This window comes from Ranitomeya variabilis, chromosome 5 (assembly GCF_051348905.1).
Source record: "Ranitomeya variabilis isolate aRanVar5 chromosome 5, aRanVar5.hap1, whole genome shotgun sequence".
In the NCBI taxonomy this organism is placed as follows: Eukaryota; Metazoa; Chordata; class Amphibia; order Anura; family Dendrobatidae; genus Ranitomeya; species Ranitomeya variabilis.
This window is the reverse complement of record NC_135236.1, coordinates 336,146,817-336,170,129: the sequence shown is the minus strand read 5'-3', so window position 1 is coordinate 336,170,129 and position 23,313 is coordinate 336,146,817. Positions and strand designations below refer to the sequence as shown.

The 23,313-nt window shown below is 42.3% G+C and overlaps 2 protein-coding genes across 8 annotated transcripts in view; one reads left to right on the top strand and one right to left on the bottom strand.

Annotated features, from left to right (window-relative positions):
* SRPK2 (SRSF protein kinase 2) overlaps positions 1–23,313 on the top strand; it is a 181,447-nt gene that overhangs the window by 109,908 nt on the left and 48,226 nt on the right. For all 7 annotated transcript variants that reach the window (XM_077264748.1, XM_077264746.1, XM_077264750.1 and 4 more), the window contains 4 exons: positions 18,039–18,147; positions 18,956–19,043; positions 19,548–19,635; positions 21,096–21,202. In XM_077264748.1, coding sequence (XP_077120863.1) covers positions 18,039–18,147; positions 18,956–19,043; positions 19,548–19,635; positions 21,096–21,202 — 392 coding nt within the window. The remainder of the gene's footprint in view (positions 1–18,038; positions 18,148–18,955; positions 19,044–19,547; positions 19,636–21,095; positions 21,203–23,313) is intronic.
* LOC143773425 (uncharacterized) lies at positions 235–6,171 on the bottom strand. The gene is made up of 5 exons (XM_077260879.1): positions 6,130–6,171; positions 1,954–2,025; positions 1,642–1,855; positions 1,389–1,548; positions 235–1,277 (listed from the first exon to the last, which is right to left on the bottom strand). The coding sequence occupies exons 1-5, from the start codon at positions 6,169–6,171 to the stop codon at positions 260–262; spliced, it is 1,506 nt and encodes a 501-aa protein (XP_077116994.1). The 3' UTR covers positions 235–259.

The window sequence follows — 23,313 nt, the reverse complement described above, 5'->3', positions numbered from 1 at the left end:
CCAAAAGCGTGGTTTTCTTGCTAGTAAAACCATTATGTTATACCTCTTACATGTCTGGTGTTTGTTTTTATTAAACCTTTTTTTATTATATAACCTTAATAAATCCACACACACACAAAGAGTAGAATTGTAATCCGAATTTTATTTTAACTATTTTTTTTTTTTTTTTTTGTTTTGCAAAAAAAATATATTTTTATTTTCCAACTTTTTTTTTGAAAAATGTGAACATTTTTATAATATTATTTATATTAATAACAATTTACAAATTTTCAAATTGTTGGGTGGAGATATGAGAGGAGGATGGGCCGGAAGGTTGGACCACGTCGATAGGTGGGGAAACCCTACTTGTTTGTGGTGCAGTGGAAGGGGGGGTTAAACCAAGAGGCTGACCAGAGGGGGGTGGTGTTGGGGTAGGTGGAAGAGAAAAGTTCAGTAAGGAAAACATTGGGGAAGTAATTTGGTCTGGGGGCCGGGATTGTTGTGGGGACTGGGTCGGGTATTGTGACTGGGTAGGGTAGTGGGACTGGCGTGGGGTTTGGTAATGGTGCTGGTGTGGGGATTGGAGCTGGGTTTGGTAATGCTGCTGGTGTGGGTATTGGGGCTGGGTTTGGTAATGGGGGGTATGGTGTGGAAATGGGGCCTGGTGTGGAATTGGAGTGGAGGTGTGGTGAGGTGTGTGGGTCGATTCATTAATGGCCTGCAGTGCAGCATTATGGCAGGTATTCATTACCCGCATCTGTTGCTCAAAAGAAAGCTTCTCCATGCTCATGAGCATGGATTGGAAAAAAAGGTTGGCCGGATCGGGACTTACAGCTGAATGCAGCCTATCCAAGCGACTGCTGGTTTCCTGGCTTGTTTCACTGATGCGTGATTGCACCATGTTGAAACCAGCAGTCACTTGCTCTCCCAAAATTTTGAAAGAGCCTTGGAAGGATGCATTCAGGTGTAAGAACTCAGGAGCATAGCTCCTTTCCTGACCCCTCTGGCGCTGCCGCCACGAACCTAATGGTGGTGTCGAGGTGGCAGGATCAGAGGGGTGGGGTAAAGGGAACGCTAACTGTTCAGCATCAGATGCGAGCAATGAAGCCTGCAATAATGCTCCACTGCTTGGGGCGGATGAAGTGGAGGGGACAGAGGGGTCAGAGGAGAGGACAGAGGGGTCAGAGGAGGGGACAGAGGTGTGGGGCCTACCGACGTGGCCCTCAGTGGCGGACTCAGGAGGGATCGCTCCAGAGGGCGCAGAGGAAGATGCAGGCGCCCGGTGGCTGGAGAAGGTGCTGTGAAAGAAAAAACAAAAGAAATTAATACATTGGAATGAAAAAGCCCTGACTGAAAGCAAACTAAGTAGACAGGTTAACATGGTTATAATTGGGCTGTAGAATACTTACACTCTGCTTAGCATGGTTCGCCTCAGGAAGGAGAGGGCCTGGCCATATTTATATCTGCTCCTCTTCCTTCCTGCAGAGCCACTCGGGGCCTTCATCTCATCATTGAATTCCCTCTTAAAGCGATCCCTCAGTGACCGCCACCGCTTCCTAACCTTTCCAACTGTGAAGACAAGAATCAAAAGAAAAAACAAAAAATTGGTAAATGCAATACATTACAGTCAGCTCAAAACATCACTGGAAAGTGAATACTTACCTAGTTTGCTCTGCTGCTGAGGATGAAGGCTCTCCCGCCTTGGAAACAGGGTGCGACACACTTCGTCCCAGAGCCGACGGGTGACACCGGTATCTGCATGCCTGCGGTCAGCCATGTTCCACAGCGGCTCCCGCTCACGAACCTCCTCGATGAGACAGTCTACATCAATGTCATCATCATCATCCTCCTCTTCTGCGGGAGCACGCTGTGAAGCCTGTGTCAAAAAAAAAAAAAAGGAAAACAAACAAATTAGTACACTGAAATACTAAAGTACCAATAGAATCCCCCTCCCCCCCCAAAAAAAAAACTCACTGATGGCCGACCGCGGCGACGAGTCCGCCGACTCTGGGACTGTCTGGGAGAGCCTTCAGCGGCAGCAGCAGCCTGAAATAAAGGAAACAAATTCTCAGTTAAGGTAGGCAGGTGTTTAGTAATCTGTTTTGTGTATGGTGCAGTGTGATGTGCAAAGCAACTGTTTCACCAATACTTACACTTGGTTCCTCCTCCACTTGCATCTCTCCACCCGTCTCGCCCCCTTCTGACAGCTCCTCATCTGATTCAGCTTCCTGTTGAAACATAATTTATGCATGTAGTTATCCATAAAAATGTAATTTAAAGAAATTTAAAAAAAAAAAAATGTTTTGTGTTAATTTACCGATAAACGCTGTTGCTGTGGAGGAGGGCTGTCAGAAGAGGACATTGTTGATGTACAAAGGCCGGTGGCTGTGGTCCTGGTGGGATAGCCGGTGGCTGTGGTCCTGGTGGGATAGCCGGTGGCTGTGGTCCTGGTGGGATAGCCGGTGGCTGTGGTCCTGGTGGCTCTGTAAGTTAAAAAGACACTTGCAATCTGCTCTACACATTGCAGTAGCAGATTTGGGGTCTTCAAAACTTACTTTTAAAGAATAGAAAATGTGGTCCTGGTGGATAGCCGGTGGCTGTGGTCCTGGTGGGATAGCCGGTGGCTGTGGTCCTGGTGGGATAGCCGGTGGCTGTGGTCCTGGTGGCTCTGTAAGTTAAAAAGACACTTGCAATCTGCTCTACACATTGCAGTAGCAGATTTGGGGTCTTCAAAACTTACTTTTAAAGAATAGAAAATGTGGTCCTGGTGGATAGCCGGTGGCTGTGGTCCTGGTGGGATAGCCGGTGGCTGTTGTCCTGGTGGGATAGCCGGTGGCTGTGGTCCTGGTGGGATAGCCGGTGGCTGTGGTCCTGGTGGGATAGCCGGTGGCTGTGGTCCTGGTGGCTCTGTAAGTTAAAAAGACACTTGCAATCTGCTCTACACATTGCAGTAGCAGATTTGGGGTCTTCAAAACTTACTTTTAAAGAATAGAAAATGTGGTCCTGGTGGATAGCCGGTGGCTGTGGTCCTGGTGGGATAGCCGGTGGCTGTTGTCCTGGTGGGATAGCCGGTGGCTGTGGTCCTGGTGGGATAGCCGGTGGCTGTGGTCCTGGTGGGATAGCCGGTGGCTGTGGTCCTGGTGGCTCTGTAAGTTAAAAAGACACTTGCAATCTGCTCTACACATTGCAGTAGCAGATTTGGGGTCTTCAAAACTTACTTTTAAAGAATAGAAAATGTGGTCCTGGTGGATAGCCGGTGGCTGTGGTCCTGGTGGGATAGCCGGTGGCTGTGGTCCTGGTGGGATAGCCGGTGGCTGTGGTCCTGGTGGCTCTGTAAGTTAAAAGACACTTGCAATCTGCTCTACACATTGAAGTAGCAGATTTGGGGTCTTCAAAACTTACTTCTAGCACTTTAGCTGTGTCCTGGTGGGCAGCGGCTGTGTCCTGGTGGGCAGCGGTCCTGGTTTATCTGTTAATATGTATAATGGATCTATAGTTAGACCACCCCCTGAACTAGGTAATGCTCAATGATAAACACCCTACTAAAATGATGTCAGAAATGTTCATACAGGTGAACACCAAAACCCCCCCCAAAAAAGTGGCACGATATACCATTAATTTCCATGTCCCATAAAATAAAATTTTTTAATGTTAACACCAAGAAAAAATATATTTGACACATTTTATGTAAAATAAATAACCTCCCCCCCCCCCCCCCCAAAAAAAAAAAAAAAAAAATACAGGTTAACCTTTATTAAAAAAATTAGCCCTCAACCAACCCTGTATTGCATGTGTAACCATTGGTACATACACCAGTTTTAAATTTACCTTTATGAAATAATACTACGGACATTTTTTTTATAAACATTTTATTATAATTTTTTTTTTCACTCTTTTTTTTTTTAAATCACAATTAGGAGCTGACATGCTCTTTATTTTAAATACAAGTACTTCAACTGCAAAAGGTTATAACTGTAATTTAAAAAAAATCAACACTTTTATTAAATAGAAAAAACCCACACTCACACATTCAAACCACAAGCTGCAGACCGCTAGACTTTTTTAAAAAACACATCAGATTTAAAAAAAAAAAAAAAAAAAATAAAACCACATGCTGCACAGACCACTATACAGTCAATACATCAGAAAAAGGCAAATAACCTATTACAGCATGGACAAATGCACATGCAATCAACAAGACGCACACAAACATGTATGGTATGTGTCCACATTCAGGATCGCCTCAGAATTTGGTCAGGATTTTCCATCAGTATTTGTAAAGCCAAAACCAGGAGTGTAAAAATTAGGTAAAGTATAATACGAAAAAAGGCATACTTTTGCTTTGATCACCCACTCCTAGTTTTGGCGTACAAATACTGATGGAAAATCCTGACCACATCCTGATGCAATCCTGCACATGGACACATACCCTCCCACATGAACAGGCATAAAATTGGCAAAGGCATAATATGGTGCAGGCACATGATACAAAAGCACACAGCCGTACAAAAATACACACATGCACGCACATAGCTTTAGGCAAATACACATATGTACAACAAAGGCAGAAAGGTGAACCCAATCAGAAGACGCATACACACACACACACACACACACATACAAAAGGCTGACAATCCTTTGGCTGAAGCAGCAGGTCTTCACAGTGGCTGGAATCAGGCTGCATCTGGACTCTAGCATGGCACTGGCTGGTGCAGGACGATGGCAGGCCTCAGGTTCTCTTCAGGTTTTAAGCTCTTTCTGTAGTCAGTACCTCATATACACACACAAATGCACAGGCACACAGATGCACACAAAAATTGCAATACTCACACTGGCTCTATGGTGGCTGGAGTCTTGTGGCTGGAGTCCCGTGGCTGGCTCCTTCCTGTGGCTGGCTCCTGTGTCAGGCTGTGGTCTTGTGGCTGAGGTCTTATGGCTGGAGTCCTGTGGCTGGCTCCTTCCTGTGGCTGGCTCCTTCCTGTGGCTGGCTCCTGTGTCACGCTGGGGTCTTGTGGCTGGCTAGCTCTTGCTGGAAGTCTTCTCATGGGTCTTGCAGGCATATGTGGGGTTGAAGGCCCAGGCCAGGTTTATATAGATTTGGGGGTGTCTGGCCAATTGGCAACAAAATCCAGCTTCTGAGCATGCTCAGTGTAAAAAAAACGTATTGCAGCGCTGCATTGCGTCGTACGACGTGTCCCGACGCATCCGTCGCTCATAGGCTTCCATTGCAGCCAACGACGTATGCCGCAGGATGCGTCGCGACACGTTTTTTAGGCGGAGACAAAAAACGCTACAATCTACGTTTTTTTGAGACGACGTGTCGCCAAATTTCGACGCATCCGTCGTAAAACGTACACGACGTATGCCAATCCGTCGCCATACGTCGCCAATACAAGTCTATGGGAAAAAAACGCATCCAGCAAAAAGTTTTGCTGGATGCGTTTTTTCTGAAAAAAGACGTTTTGAAACGTAATGCAGTTAACGCTAGTGTGAAAGTAGCCTTAGTTGTGATGAGAGAGTAGTTTTTCTTGCTGCTTTGGTTTCATGTTAACACATTGATGTATACACTTCACTATTTATTTGCCAGTGACTACACGTTTGCAAGGTTTATCGCCTGGATGCGCCATTCCAAGAGTTTTGTAGTCAAGCAATTTACTTAACTTATTTAATGTACTCACTTTTATATAGCACCAATAATTTCCACTGCACTTTACAGACATGATTATCACTGTCCTCATTGGGGCTAACAATTTAAATTCCATATCTGTATATTTTGTTGGGGTGTGGGGTTCATATTTGTGGGGTTGATGTCACGTTTGTATTGTCAGGTGACATCAAGCCCACAGGTTAGTAATGGAAAGACATCTATAAGACACCTATCCATTACTAACCCATTAGTGATATTGTATAAAAACACAGACACCCAGAATAAAGTCCTTTATTTGAAATAATCACACACTCATTTATTGAATTTAAATTTACCATACTTGCTGAACGCCTAATCCCCGCCTCCCTCGTCTCCTGGAAACAATCAAAAAATAATAAACCAACATATAATACTATCCTGTCTGACATAGTCCATGTAATACCTAGTGTCCCACGGTGATCTCACATGTAGAATGGTCACATCAGGAGATGTGACCGCTCTACCTGGCCGCTGGCGATGCACTGACAGGTAGTGATCGCTCCCATAGTGTATCGCTGAGCCACCGTGAGAGTTCACCGGAGTTCATCAGCTGATCAGGCTAGGTTCAGATTGCGTTAGGGCAATCCGTTTAGCGCTAGGCGCTAGCGGATTGTGCTAACGCAATGTCTTTTTAGGGGTCGCGTTAAACGTCCCCGCTAGCGCAGATCCCCGATCTGCCAGAGCGGGGAACGGACCTCGGTCGCGCCGCGGACACTGCAAGCAGCGTCCGAGGCGCGCCACAAAAGAACGGCACATCGCTAGCGCGTGCTGAAAATGGCACGCGCTAGCAATGTGCTTTAACATTGCTGGCAATGGGAGCGCTAACGGACGCGTTGCACGGCGTTAATTTCGCCGTGCAACGCTGTCCGTTAGCGCTCACACAAAAACGAAATGAGAACCTAGCCTTATGGTTACTTCAGACATTGCGGTCTGCACACTTACAGGTGACGTGTACTTCATCTGCTGTTCAGTGCAGTTGCATAAGGCTTCATTCAGACGTGCGGTTTTTTTGCGTACCAGAAAAACAGTCCTATTATATTGATCAGGGTTGATGAGAATGTGGTCCGAGTGTCATCAGTTTTTCTCGTACATGGAGAATAAAAAAAAAGTTTCTCCATCTTCTCATTTCTGACAGTCTGTCCGATTTTTTTTATTTTTTTTTTCACTGACTTGCATTGCCAATTTTCATCCAACCCTTTGATCAAAATCGGACATGCCTACACTATTTTCTGTGGACCACTTGGTGAAAACCCCAGATAGCAATCATAAGCAAAAAAAAAGGCGTCTGAATGCGCCCTAAGGTTCTTATCATTATGTACCACATCACTGTCCTGTATTTACATCCCTGGCTTTTATTATGCGTGGTACCCCAGGTATATTGATCATCCTTTTGATATTACGTTAGTGAAAGGAACATAGCGGTCTGCTGGCCTAACTAAAATGAATGAGAAATCTGGTACTTTTTTATCCTATTGTGAATGTAAGCAGTGAGTTATCACAGCAGGTAGTAACAGATACCAGCTTGCACAGAGAATTAACGTGCAATGTTTCATTGTAGACCTTGTGTAATGTCTTGTCTTTTTATGTCTTAATAATAATGTATTTATACATTCAGAATTATTTTCTTTTTGTGCTGCTCTATGGGGTTTCAAGTCTTCACAGTAAATCCGCTGAATCTCTAGCATCACTAAACGATGGAAACGGCTATGTCCATCAAAATCTGATTCCATACTTCCCAGTGTAAATGGGTCAAGCTTTCCATTAAAGTTTGAGTAGTCGTCAATGATACTTTTCCTTCCTTGTTAGTGTTTCTGCAGCTAAATATTTGCTGTAAATATTGCTTAACTATTTGGTTTTTTTTTTAAAGATTTCTATTTTTAGAAGAATTAATTTGTGTTATTGAGGTGGTGCACATTGATGATTTTTCGATATAATTACGGTACTTAAAAGAAGTAAAACCAATAGACTGTGGTGATCAGGTTTCTTTGTTTTCTGAGAAAGTGTCATGGGTACTGGAAGGGAATACAGAGTTTTCTGTGTCTTGCCTTCCATCTGTAGTGTATTGTACCTGTCAGTGTTATGTGACTAATTAGTAACTTTAGAAGCTGAACTGAAACTAATACAACATCATTGTTTTAATGAGAACACATACCTATTTCCTTTTTAAATGGATTAACCCACAAAGTACATTTTAATTAACAGATCTTCTAATAATAAAAGTCCTACAGTTATGTAAAAAAATATGTTTCTGTGCTGAGAAAATCTTATACATGTCTCTGCTTTGTACTGTGTAATGGCTGTGTCAAACCATGCAGAGATGCTCCAGTTCATGGTCAGGAGGGAAGAAGAATGTACTTTTTATAAGGGTTCGCTCACATTTCTGTATAAAAATGCTCAAGTTCTCAGCCAGAGAAGGTGGCTAGTGTCATGTATGTGCAATGCGAGTATGCAATTTTTTTTTATTTATTTCCTCGCCTATTCTCCGTATGACTTGTGTATACAGTCCGAATACAGTGTGGGTTTTAACATCATCTTTTACATACTATATAATAATAATCTTTATTTTTTATATAGCGCTAACATATTCCGTAGTGCTTTACAGTTTTGCACATATTACCATCGTTGTCCCCGATGGGGCTCACAATCTAGATTCCCTATCAGTATGTCTTTGGAATGTGGGAGGAAACCGGAGTACCCGGAGGAAACCCACGCAAACACGGGGAGAAACATACAAACTCCTTGCAGATATTGTCCTTGGTGGAATTTGAATCCAGGGCTTCAGTGCTAACCACTGAGCCACCGTACTATAATGCTCTATGTAACTTAACCCCTTCACCCCTGGAGCTTTTTTCGTTTTTGTTTTTTCGCTCCCCTTATTTCTAGAGCCATTACTTTTTTATTTTTCTGTCAATATGGCCATGCGAGGACTTATTTTTTGCTGTACGAGTTGTACTTTTGAATGATACCATTGATTTTACCATGTCGTGTAACAGAAAACGGGAAAAAAATTCCAAGTGCGATGAAATTGCAAAAAAAGTGCAATCTCACACGTGTTTCTTGTTTGGCTTTTTTGCTAGGTTCACTAAATGCTAAAACTGACCTGCCATTATGATTTTCCAGGACATTACGAGTTCATAGACACCTAACATGTCTAGGCTCTCTTTTATCTAAGTGGTAAAAAAAAATTCCAAAGTTTGATTAAAAAAAAAATAAAATAAAAATAAAAAATACACCATTTTCCGATACTCGTAGCGTCTCCAATTTTCGTGATCTGGGGTCGGGTGAGGGCTTATTTTTTGTGTGCCGAGCTGGCGTTTTTAATGATACCATTTTGGTGCAGGTACGTTCTTTTGATTGCCCGTTATTGCATTTTAATGCAATGTTGCGGCGACCAAAAAAAAAGTAATTTTGGCGTTTTGATTTTTTTTCTCGCTACGCCATTTATTGATCAAGTTAATCCTTTGTTTTTATTGATAGATCGGGTGATTCAGAACGTGGCGATACCAAATATGTGTATGTTTGATTTTTTTTTTTTTTTTTTTTGTTTGGGGCGAAATTTGAACTTTTATATATTTTTTATTTTTTTTTATATTTTTAAACTTTTTTTTTTTTATTTTGGCATGCTTCAATAGCCTCCATAGGAGGCTAGAAGCATGCACTACACGATCGCCTCGGCTACATAGAGGTGAAGCTCAGATCACCTCTATGCAGCAGAAATGCAGGATTGCTTTGAATGCCGACCACAGGGTGGCGCTCAAAGCAATCGGCCATCAACAACCATAGAGGTCTCAAGGAGACCTCTGGTTGTTATGGCAATGCACCGATGACCCCCGATCATGAGATGGGGGTCAGCGGTGCGAGCACTTCCGGCCGCGCGGCCGGGAGCGCTAGTTAAATTCCGCTGTCAGCGTTTGACAGCGGCATTTAACTAGTTAATGGGCGCGGGCAGATCGCGATTCCGCTTGTGCTCATTGCGTGCACATGTCAGCTGTACAAAACAGCTGACATGTCGCGGCTTTGAGGTGGGCTCACCGCCGGAGCCCACCTCAAAACGGGGGTTCTGCCAGCTGACGTACTATTCCGTCAGCTGGCAGAAAGGGGGTTAAAGCCAGTTTACAAAACTAATAAAGTAATCTCATATAAAGATATAGATAGATGATAGAAATATAATAGATATTAGTGACGGTAGATGAATAGATAGAATGGATAGATGTCCTGCAGATATAATATAATTTCATAATTCTCCTACATACTATAAACTTGCACCCTTTAGTGTCTTTATTGTGGAGTTTGTTCAATAGCTTTTTATAGTTGTTTAACCAAATAAATAAATGAAAACAAATGACGTGGGTTCCTCACATTTTCTTGAAACCAGCAAAGGTAAACCATACAGCAGTGAGATGATATTATCAGGCTGGGAAGGTTCATAGATATTGGGCCCTTTGCAGCCTAAAAATTCCAGTCCGCAACCGGCCCAGAAGTGGAGCACCAATTGTCCTGGTGCATTGGCAATTGGGGTAATGGGGAGGTAATATTAACTGTGATTTGTTAAACATAACAGCTGGCATTAAACCATCTTGTTAGTAGTGGATTTAATGGAGAGGTGTGTATCGTACATGAGGGACATATCTGACCTACTTAAGGGTAGAGCTGGGAGGACACCTGGATGTTCAGGTCCAGCGGGTTCAGCTGAACAGTTTCAAACAGTTTGGGTTCGGGTATCAGAACAGTGCCAGGCCCCGAACCCGGATCCCATTCACTTGAATGGGGGCTCTAACATCTAGTGTTTGCCACGCTGTCATATGCATGACAGCCGAAAATTACTACTACTGCTCCCATCAGCTGCCGCTAATAGCAGTGAGAGCAGGAGCGGCTGATGGGAGTATTCATCAGCCTGCACTGTAAATAATTTAAAAAAAAACAAAAAAAACGGCATGGATTCCCCTGTATTTTTGATAACCAGCCTCCGTTGATGTGAAGGCTTTGTATAGCAGTATACCTCATGGTTCTGGCATTCTGGTGATAAAAAAGTATCTGAAAATTAGAGCAGTGGAAATTGGGGGGAACAGCAATTTCATTGAGGAACTACTTACTGGTCTTCTTTCTGACTCACAATTACTTTATTTTTTATTACAAGTACTTCCATCAGCTCAGGGGAACCATGATGGGGAGCCCCTGTGCCCCATCATATGCCAGTTTATTCCAGGGCTCATGGGAAAAATGGTCATTTTGGAGAAGAGAACAGATGGTGGTATTCACAAATGAACCTTGCTGCCAGATACATTGATAAGAGATAAAAATATCATCAGAGGCTGACTATCTCAGCTTTGGTTTGAGCAGCAATAATCTAGGCCTTAGATTTTTCTCTGAACGTAATAGTAGCAAACTTCCATTGTGGATTTGACCGTTAAAAAAGACAGGGACAGTAATTTGAGAGCATGTACATATCACAAACCTACAGCTATGAATAGTCTTACAGTGGATATGGAAAGTATTCAGACCCCTTTACATTTTTCACTCTTTGTTTCATTGCAGCCATTTGGTATATTCAAAAAAGGTCATTTTTTCTCATTATTGTACACTCTGCACCCCATCTTGACTGAACCCCCGCCCCCCCCCCCCCCAGAAATGTAGAATTTTTTTGCAAATTTATTAAAAAAGAAAAACTGAAATATCACTTGGTCATAAGTATTAAGACCATTTGCTCAGTATTGACTAGAAGCACCCTTTTGAGCTAGTACAGCCATGAGACTTCTTGGAAATGATGCAACAAGTTTTTCACACCTGGATTTCAGGATCTTTTCCATTCTTCCTTGCAGATTCTCTCCAGTTCTGTCAGGTTGGATGGTGAACTTTGGTGGACAGCCATTTTCAGGTCTCTTTAGAGATGCTCAATTGGGTTTAGGTCAGGGCTCTGGCTGGGCAAGTCAAGAATGGTCACAGAGTTGCTCTGGAGCCACTCCTTTGTTATTTTAGCTGTGTGCTTAGGGTCATTGTCTTGTTGTTTCTCATAGTCTGGGAGTCCTTCATGTGTTTTTAGGAAACTGTATGCAGACTTTCATATGTCTTGCACGGCAGCAGGGGAACGATGACGTGATATAAGCGTCATCCACACATGCCCATTACCCGACCTCTATCAAAGCACAAAGCACACTTTGCTGAACACTTCACTTGTTCCTCTATTTAACACTTGTTCTCCTGATAAACCTTTACGGGGAAATGTGTTGGAACATACTGGCAAAATAAGTAACCAAGGTGTATCCTAATTTGAAATAATAGAGGAACTATTGCTCTGCTCCCTGCACTATAGGCTGTTTTACCGGCTATCTGTTTTTTTGCTCACTGTAGTTACAATATATCAATGGACCCATACCTGGGCACTTATGCCATATCTAGGGTGAGCTAGGGTGTTTCAGAGACAGCCACTGTTGAGTGAGGGCACCATTTATCATCTATTTTAGGGTGCCTACGTCAGTAGCAAGGTAGTAATTGATATTAGGGTATCTTGGTAGGGACATCCAGAGATTGTTGGGCCTCCAGGTTTTATCATGATCATGCTGAATAGCCCATGGTCACCCTCCCACTGGTTTTTAATCTGTCTGTTTTTTGTTGTAGCACACAATGGTTTTAATGGATATCTAATTAATATTCGGTTTTAAGGGTTCTATATGATATATTCACTTTTGATGGCCCTCACATACTAATTTTTCCTGACTACTTATAGAGAAGTGGCAGGCACATACAAAGGAAAAGCTGACAGTACTCACTAAGGGAATGTTCCCACGGTCAGTAAACGCTGCGGGTTGGACGCTGTGTACTTCCACAGCGTTCTGCCTGCAGCGGACAGATATTCCAGCATAGTGGATGTGATTTCAAGAAATCCCATACCCACTATGTGTGCACGGACGCCTCTGGTTTCCCTGCTGAGATGGACATGCGGCGCGTCTTTCCAGACCACAGCATGCCTATTTAATTTTATTTTAATTACCGTATATACTCGAGTATAAGCCGAGAATTTCAGCCCATTTTTTTAGGCTGAAATTGCTCCTCTCGGCTTATACTCGAGTCATACCCAGGGGTCGGCAGGGGAGGGGGAGCAGCAGCTGTGTAATAATACTCACCAGCTCCTAGCGCAGTCCCTGGACGTCCCTGGTTCTCCGGGTGCTGACAGCTTCTTTCTGTAGTGAGCGGTCACATGGTACCGCTCATTACAGTAATGAGTAATGGTACCATGTGACCGCTCAATACAGGAAGAAGCTGCCGGCGCCGAAGAACCAGGGACACCGCGCCAGGAGCAGGTGAGTATCTCAGGGGGCAGTGCGCGATATTCACCTGCTCCCAGTTCCACCGACGGCCGCCGCTGCGTCTTCCCCGTCCTCTGTAGTGACGCTCAGGTCAGAGGGCACGATGACGCGATTAGTGTGCGCGCTGCCCTCTGCCTGAACATCAGTGCAGAGGACGGGGAAGACACAGCGGCAGCTGTCGCTGGAACGCGGACAGGTGAATATAGCAAGTGCCGGGGGCCTGAGTGACGAGAGGTAAGTATGTCATGTCATTTTTTTTTTATCGCAGCTACAGCATATGGGGCAAATGTCTGTATGGAGCATCTTATGGGGCCATGTGCAGCGTGATATGGGGGCAAATATCTCTATGGAGCATCTTATGGGGCCATGTGCAGCATTATATGGGGCAAATATCTCTGGAGCATCTTATGGGGCCATGTGCAGCATTATATGGGGCAAATATCTCGAGCATCTTATGGGGCCATGTGCAGCATTATATGGGGCAAATATCTCTATGGAGCATCTTATGGAGCCATGTGCGGCATTATATGGGGCAAATATCTCTGGAGCATCTTATGGGGCCATGTGCAGCATTATATGGGGCAAATATCTCGAGCATCTTATGGGGCCATGTGCAGCATTATATGGGGCAAATATCTCTATGGAGCATCTTATGGGGCCATGTACAGCGTTATATGGGGCAAATATCTCTATGGAGCATCTTATGGGGCCATGTGCATCATTATATGGGGCAAATATCTCTATGGAGCATCTTATGGGGCCATATGCAGCATTATATGGGGCAAATATCTCTATGGAGCATCTTATGGAGCCATGTGCAGCATTACATGGGGCAAATATCTCTATGGAGCATCTTATGGGGCCATGTACAGCATTATATGGGGGCAAATATCTCTATGGAGCATCTTATGGGGCCATGTGCAGCATTATATGGGGCAAATATCTGTATGGGGCCATGTGCAGCATTATATGGGGCAAATATCTGTATGGGGCCATGGGCAGCATTATATGGGGCAAATATCTGTATGGAACATCTTATGGGGCCATGTGCAGCATTATATGGGGCAAATATCTCTATGGAGCATCTTATGGGGCCATGTGCAGCATTATATGGGGCAAATATCTATATGGGGCATCTTATGGGGCCATAATTAGCATTTGTGGAGCATTATACGGGGCAAATGTCTGTATGGAGCATCTTATGGGGCCATAATCAACATTTGTGCAGCATTGTATGGGGTATATTTTAATATGGAGCATCTTATGGGGCCCATCATAAACTGTATGGAGCATTATATGGGGCTCCTGATTCAATATGGATATTCAAAAACACTTAACCTACTGATGTCTCAATTAATTTTACTTTTATTGGTATCTATTTTTAAATTTTTGAAATTTACCAGTTGCTTCTGCATTTTCCACCCTAGGCTTATACTCGAGTCATTAAGTTTTCCCAGTTCTTTGTGGCAAAATTAGGGGGGTCGGCTTATACTCGAGTATATACTGGTATTCATTTTTTTAATTGGGTTAAACAAGGCTAAACACCCTTTAGAGCCACATGAAAGGCACTAAAGGGTACAAGTTTATTATATGTAGGGGGCTTGTGACATTATATATCTACAGGATTTCTATCTATATCTATTCTATCTACTGTATTTTCCGGCGTATAAGATGACTTTTTAACCCCTCAAAATCTTCTTAAAAGTCGGGGGTCGTCTTATACGCCGGGTACAGACAAATGTGAATATGGTGGGTGGGGGGGAGTGGTCCCGATGACGAAGAGAGGGGGCGTCTCACAGGAAAGTGTGAGTGGAGTAGCCCCGTTACCTCATTGCGGCAGCGTGGGGGTCTCTGTGCTGGGGAGCGGCGGCTCCTCATTGCGGTAGCATAGGGTTTCTGTGCTGGGAGCGGCAGCTCCTCTTCGTGCCGTGGGGGCTCTGTGCTGTGGGGCGGTGCATCTGCTTGCAGCGTCGGGGCTCCTCCGGCATCTCCGCAAGGCCCGGAGGCACCGGCAGCTCCATTATTACGATGCGGTGGCCTCCGGGAAAATGGCCGCTGGGGGCGGCGCATGCTCAGTTTCAGATCTCGTCTCCCGAGATCTCGGGACGAGATCTGAATCTGAGCATGCGCCGCCCCCAGCGGCCATTTTCCCGGAGGCCACCGCATCGTAATAATGGAGCTGCCGGTGCCTCCGGGCCTTGCGGAGATGCCGGAGGAGCCCCGACGCTGCAAGAAGATGCACCGCCCCACAGCACCCACGGCACGAAGAGGAGCTGCCGCTCCCAGCACAGGAACCCTATGCTACCGCAATGAGGAGCCGCCGCTCCCCAGCACAGAGACCCCCACGCTGCCGCAATGAGGTAACAGGGGGCTACTCCACTCACCCCTTCCTGTGAGACGCCCCCTCTCTTCGTCATCGGGACCACTCCCCACCCCAAATGGCACATTAGTCACTGGCCCTATAAGACGACATACGGCATATAAGAAGATGCCCGACTTTTAAGAAGATTTCATATTTTAACTGGAAAAGTTGGGGGGTCGTCTTATACGCCCAGTCATCTTATATGCCGGAAAATACGGTATATACGGTATCTATTCTATTCTTAGGGTTGTGGCTGTGAACTTACTGTACACAGCTGGTGAAATTTCATGGTTCCACTGACGTGCGTAAAAATCAGTCTGCGCATACATGGTCCTTGTGCTGTACGGGTTTTTCCTTGCACCCACTGACTTGCATTGGCGAGTCTCATCCGATATATGCGGCCATTCGCAGCATACTGCAGTTTGTTACTCAGCCCGATTACAACTAAGGAAAAACTCGCAAATCAGCACTGGCTCATTCAATAATGTTGGTCAGAGTCCAATGCAATTTTTCCCACCCCACAAAAGCTGATTAGTTGCAGTGGGAGACACAAAACAGTTTTTCTTGTTAGTTTTCATAAATGTCCCTTAATAGTGGAGAGATGTCATCACAATTGTGATAGTGTTTTAGACACTTTGTGGCTCTCTTGGCAAGGCGGGGTGGCTTAAAGGGGGAGACATTGCATCCAGCTGTATCAAATTTTATTTAAAGAATGTAATTATTGGCACAAAATAAGCTAACCAATAGGTGTTTTCATGAAATTGGTCCAAGGTGTTTAAATACCACCATATTTCCCATTCAGCATGAGTCATTGTGATTCATTTGACCCAAGATTATGCTTTCTAGATTTTAAAAAAGTAAGTCCCCATTTTATCAGTTTTGCATATAAGATTGGAAGACTATGTTCATAACTGTTTGTATAAGCAAATATTTTTTTTACATTTATTTCAGTATAGCTTTTCATTGGAGTGGGCTTATAGTAATCATTATGTTTGTTGGTAAAGCTTATTTACATTGTATATCATGACTTCCATTTAAAAAGAAAAACACTATACAGTACTGGATCCCAGCATACCATATTTAGTGCTCACTGGACTGCGCTGGCTTATAATGGAATCTTGTGCATGCTGCGCTATTCTTGCTGTCAAATGTGAAAGGACTGCCATGGAGGCTTTGTTGACCACATAAGGGTTTTGACTTTCCTTCAAGCTTTTGTCAAGGCTTCCATTGCTTTTGATGGCAAAAATAGTGCTGCATGTAGGCACATCAAAAATGCAGCCTGATACCCAGGTCTGTAAGTGCTAAGCTTATAAATTATGTCAGCTAACGTGTCTGTTCATATAACCTATAAACTCGGCATACTACTAAAAGTGTAAAAGTCAAGTCTGTTAAACTTTGCAAAAATCAGTAGTACAAGTGAATATATCTTCTTTTGTTAGAGAAATAATTTTCTTTCTCCACTCATGAGCCACTTCCTCCCAAGTCTGTCTTGGTAAAAGAAGGGTTACTCCTCCTATTATGCTCTGTGGAAAGAGGAGAGGAGAACAAAGAAAAAGCATTGCTAGACAGGCAGATCGTGCTAAAGTTTGTGAGTGAGTTACCTTATCCGAGAGCTGGATTCACATCCATACAACTCAGTACTGCTATGGAATGACCTCATGCTGCCGCCACTGCTTCTAAACATGGAAAAACATAGCAAAAAGGCAATGAGTGGTTGCTTCATCAGTATTTTGCACCCATGTTACCTCCTTTAGTAAGGTGGTCTACTGCAACCTGTTTGTGCATTTTCGTTTGTGACCTTGGCTGGTAAATACCATTAAGTTTTTGCAATGTCTATAATTGAATTATTTTGGTAATTTTTAAAGTTCCTTTTTGTTTCTTTGGCTGTGCTTCTAAATGCGCTAAACCGAAAAAGAAGCTGGAATCCCTCCTGTTTCTGTGTGTTGTCTTAGGCAGATATCATAGCAGCTAGTCTCCCACCAGAGAAGACTGGAGAATGAGTCTACAGAGGGTAGAGCTGGTGGAAACGCAGGGTACAAGTTATATAATGGCCAGAAGTAGCGTTCGTCCTCTTGAACACAAGCACGACAGCGTATCCAAAAAGTCAACTGAAATGACAAGTACTCATTAAGCAGATGTTGTGAGCTAGTGGCCAATTATGTATACTATATTAGCAAATAAGCCTGACACATTACTTCGTTAAAACATTTCCATAGACAAAATAAAAAAAAAACAGATTCAAGAAAACGACTACTTTATTGACGCTAATTATGTTTATGCAGATTTCCTAATCTTAAGAGAAGTTGTCCTTGTAACAAGTTTCTTTTCGGGACAAAAGAAATCCACAAAAGTGATGGAGGTAAAACATATGGAATAGAGGAGTAGAACTTGGCACATCAATATAAATGCTGAGTAAAGTGCTTTAACTTTTACCAAGCTTTGAAAGTTAGTGCAAGGTGTGGTGACTGCAAGTGCTGGCAGCATCATGTTCTTGACAGATAGGAACGTGCTGATAAGTGACGTCCTACTAAGTGGCAACACTGCTGGATGGCCCCCTAATTTTTATGTAAACCCTAAAATATCCATCCTTAAAGTATACGGAGGACATTTATACAATGCAAATTTGTAGACAATCATGTGACCATGATTATGTAATTTTACAAGATTTGTGTATGAAATGGGTTACATTATTACCTCTCTTTTACAGGTGGCTACCATCCGGTGAAAATAGGAGATCTGTTTAATGGGCGTTACCACGTTATTCGGAAGCTAGGATGGGGTCATTTCTCTACGGTGTGGCTCTGTTGGGACATGCAGTAAGAATTTTTTTTTTTACCTTTTTTAATTGTATGACCATCAATCTCATTTTATAGTTGTTCTCCCTCAAATAGAATTATCTCTTTTACATATATTCAGTCGTATGATCTCGCACTCCCATCAAAGTTTTTACATTGCAATCATCTTATTAAATAGCACTGTGTACTTGCAATTGCTCACTTTGCCTTTCTGCCGAGTAAATTCTTCTCTTTTCTATGCTTCATGAGACAAAATGAATGCAAAATTAAGACCAATGAGACAAAATTGACCTCCTGTTTCTACATAGAGATTAGAAGGATTAATATAGTCCATTTTTAATCACGTGATGTCTTGGGCATAATGGAAACCAGAAAAATTAACTGGGTAGAAGGGCAAAATAAGCAATTGTAAAAACACAGTGCTCAACTTCCATTTTGGGGGTGACAGGTTCGCTTTAACTAAAGTTAACTCTTTAGGAGCCAATACTTTGATTGCTAATGTTTCCATAACAAAGAGGCAAAATGAGAAAAGAAAAATGTTTTATTCCGCTTCGCAGCCACTATTACATCGTGTGTCTAGTTCAACCTGAAAAATTTGGTGTACACATGCTGTGTAGATGTATAGAAGGCATCATGACTACGGTAATCAGTTATCTGTCATGTCTAGTTAGCGACTCTAATATTATATTTTGCAAAAATATCTCCATTTAATGGTACGGATTATCTCAATATGACTTGTAGATTCTGGGTGAAGTTTTCCTTTTAAATCCTGGAGAATAATTTATAGTTCCAGATTATCAGCATACATGTAATATAATTTATCTCCTAGGGGGAAGAGATTTGTTGCAATGAAAGTGGTAAAAAGTGCTCAACACTATACGGAGACGGCTTTGGATGAAATAAAGCTGCTCAGATGTGTAAGTAGAAGCTCTGTCACTGCTGAAGCATATTTTCTGCCCCCTTGAGTTCATTCTTACAAACTGTTTTTCCATTTTGCTAAGTAGTTGCAGTTTTATTTTTTTTCCTGGTATCGTTGTTTGATTTTTAGCTCTTTACTAATTAACTGCTTCAAGTTAAATACAAAATATATTAATATTGGAAAGTACTATTAAGTAGGGTTTAATATGACCATTAACGTTGGTACAATGGAAGCTTTGATTAAGAAAATAAGCACTTCCATGGTAGCTATTGTACCCCTTTGATTCCTTTTATCGACTGTTTCCCATTAAGCGGCACCATCTATTGTTATGTTGGAACCAGACGAAGAATGTTTGTTTTCCCTGAAGCAACATTCCAGGGACAAGGGAAAGGGAGCATTGCAAAACACCCATTGAAATCGATGAGCATCCGTATAATGTGCTGGCGACTGCAGTCTTTCCACAATCTTTATCTTGTTCAAGGAAGAATGTTTTTCCTTGCAGGTGCGTGAAAGTGACCCTGGAGATCCAAATAAAGACATGGTGGTGCAGTTAATTGATGACTTCAAAATTTCTGGAATGAACGGTATACGTATCCTTCACAGAGCAAATCTACGGGCTGCTAGTGAAGTAATCCCAAGTGAGAAATACAAGAAAATATTCTCGCACTTGATTAAGTGAATTTTTTATTTTCCCCGTCTGGAGTATATGTATCTGACTTGGCGTTTCTGCACTTAGGACATTAGTGATTTTTCTACTGTGCTAAAAGCGGTCCGAGTTTCATCAATGATTTTTATCAGTTCGGTCAGTGTCAGTTTTTACCTTCAAAGTTTCATCAGTAATGAAGGTTACTCAGTTTTCGATTGCCATCCATCTGCTGTCAGTTTTTCATGGACTCATAGACTTGCATTGGTAAGTTTGAGCTGAGACTCGGCTAAAGATTGTACATGTCATTCAATCCCAGTAAATACAAGGACTTGGGAACCGCTCTGTAGACTATAATAGCGATGAGTTCTAGCCCTTAAAAAACAATTGCAAGGCAAAAAAATACGAAAAAAAAATGTTGTAGTTGGCGCTGTCAGGATGAAGACAACAATGAGCAGGGGTAGAAAATCCATGAATAGTTATTAAAAGACAGCAATTCGTTTAAAAATTGATCTGATTTCTTCCTTGGGCTCTTATTTTTTGCCTTGCAATTGCATTAATGAGCTTTATCATGAAACAGTAGTCTATATGAAGAATACCACTTCACTACTACCCTCATCTCTGTTGTGTCTTCCCTGGTTCTTATCACCAGGACTTCACCATGGATCGCTCCTATTTTGTCTTCTGATCCCTTGAGCCCTTATTTTGAGATCTCCTCTTTGTGTATTCTGTTTAATCTACAGGTTTTGTTTTTTTGTGTCGCTATACAGCAAAAATAGAGATTGAAAGCACTCCCGTTAGTGGAATTTAGTCTTTTTTCTTTCTTTTTTTTATTCTCATATTATAGATATGTTTTAGCTCCTTAAATGCAAGATCACCCTGCATTTTTTAATGAATTTTTGGAGCGTATGCTGAGCGGAAACTCTCCAAATCCTCCTCACAAATTCAAAACTTTTCTAAATCTTGGAGGTTCCACTCAATTTCTGCTCCAAGCACTCAGCAAAAAAACCCTCAGTATGTGCATAACCTCATAGAGCATTTTTATAGCTAGATAAAGGCTTCATGGAGGAAATAAAACATCTTAGAATTGTGTGTCCATATCTACTGGATGAGATTTTAAAAAGTATCATGCACGCGTTGCAGAGAATCCCTTAGCAGAAATTGACCAGGGTGCTGTGGATGGTAAGCAGCGAAATTCACCACTTGCAATATAAAAAGTAAAATGTGCAGTAATTTTTTTTTCGAAATACAGGAAATCCACAGCATGACCAAACCATGTATACGTACTGTGCATCCAATTTTAACTGTGAGACCAATACATTGCAGAATTATGCAGACAAAATGCTTGCTTAAATTGTAGTCCTACTTTTATGAATACCATAATTTTTCACCTTAATATGATACTAGATGTCTGTATGGTGTTTGAAGTTCTGGGTCATCACTTATTAAAGTGGATCATCAAATCAAACTATCAGGGTCTTCCCATTCGCTGTGTGAAAAGTATTATCTGTCAGGTAATGTATATGTTGTACTCTACTTCCCTTGACTGTTAAAGCACCACTTCAGCATTTTTTTTTTATTTTACCACTGGAGTGGTGCTTTTAATCTAAGGACCCTACCCCTACTCTTCTACTTACATGTCGCTGTCTTCACGTTTTATCACCGGCATCCGTCTCCTGCAGTTTGTGACCTGCCACATCGCTCCAGTGCTTCATGGAGCAAGCCAGAGGTCCCACCTCTATGCAAGTCTTATAAGAGCCTTGTTCTGTGTCCCATAGACATGCATTGAGAGCTTGTGACGTAACTTCTGGCTTCCAGCCAGTCAGAAGTTGATATTACAAGATAGCTCCGCGGGACTGGAGCGATGTCAAAAAAAGTGAAGATGCCGGAGGGTGAGACCAGGTGAACGAATTTTAGGATGAGACGCACCACATCAGCACTAAAAGGAAAACACTGGAGTGGTGCTTCAAGCATTATTTGTCAGAACTGTTCTTGCTTAGAAAATAACCAAATTTCTCTGATTTTACACTTTTCAACCTTTCTCTCCGCTTATTGATAATAGACATTTAAGTGCAATCCTTGTCAAGTACTAGTACATATACAGTGTGCTTATGTGTGCTCATTGTTCTCTAAAGTTTTTACAAATAAGATAATGTAGCGCCTGAGAAACTAGGGTCCCAATTCATCAGTGACTTTGTGCCTTTTATTTGTCTATTTTTGTTTATTTTTAATCTGTTTTGGTTGCACCCAATTTATTTTATTTTTGACTTTGTTAAAGTAATTTTTTTCCTGTTTTTTTTTGTTTTCCCCTGTGTGGACAGAGTCTAGCAATTCCAGATGTTTTAGCCTGATTCATTTCAATTGCGACATTTCTGAAAAGTCCCCAAATTTATGCAACTTAACTCCACATCCCCCTTGTGTATTTTTGAGTACACCACTATTTTGGTGCAATTTTTTGCGTCATTTTGTGAAACATGATTTTTGCTGCCAACAGTCACAAGACAAAAAATAGACCATTTTTTTCTGTCACCAAGTTTATGAATAGTATGCCATTTTGAAGAGTTTGGTACCAAAAATAGCAAGTAATACCACAAGACAAAAAAAGGAAACTGTCTAAAGGAAAACTACAAATGACGAATCGGGGCATATGACTATATTTATATAGATATATTACAAGGTGTCAGCTCTTCAAATTGGGTTGAATATAAAGAAGTCAAAGACTTTAAATGGCTTAGGTGACACCTAAATCAGAGGAATTCACCCTTGAGGCACCATGGCCTGTAGTAGGGCTTCCATTTGTCTCTGGTGTGATATGTAAGGGTGTGTATGTCATTAAGGGTAAGTGCACACTGTGTCTGCGGTATACATCGGGAGCTTTTCTTGACGTATACTGTAAAGTCCCTATAGGTCCCTATTCACCAGACGGAGGCCAAAAGTGCGTTCTTTTGACCGTCGTCTGGTAGGCATCTGTCTTCCATACTTTTTGTTTTACAGTGTAGTAAAGCTTAGCAGTTTATACAGCTGGCCACTGCAAAAAAATCTATATTGTGTTGTTTTTTTTGTGTATACAATAGTTCACTATGGTGGATGGATACCTCAGCAGCCATCCTGCCTGCGGCCACTGTCCCACTGTCTGGCACAGACCTTGAGAGTGCATGCCAACAGTGGGCACATACACGGTGTGTACGTAGCCTAGGGTAATATGACCATGCAGGCTACTGCGATATCCTATATCGATTATTCAATTCCTATCTTTTCAACTCAAGAGCAAGCAGGGTCTCTACCATATAAAGCATCTCTGTTTGTTCTTGAGCTCAAAAGATATTACCTAAATGATTCGATGCAGGATTCCACAATCTTATTACTGATTTTAAGATGGACACTATAAGATACAATGGGGAAAATAAGTACCGTATTTGATGCACAGCCAATCTTGTAAGTTTTTCCACCTACAAAGATTGGAGAGGTCTGTATTTTTTATCGTTGGGAACACAACAGAAAAACAGAACTTAATATTTGGTACAGAAACCTTTGTTTGCAATTACAGAGGTCAGATGTTTCCTGTAGTTCTTGGCCAAGTTTGCACACACTGCAGCAGGGACTTTGGCCCACTCCTCCATATAGA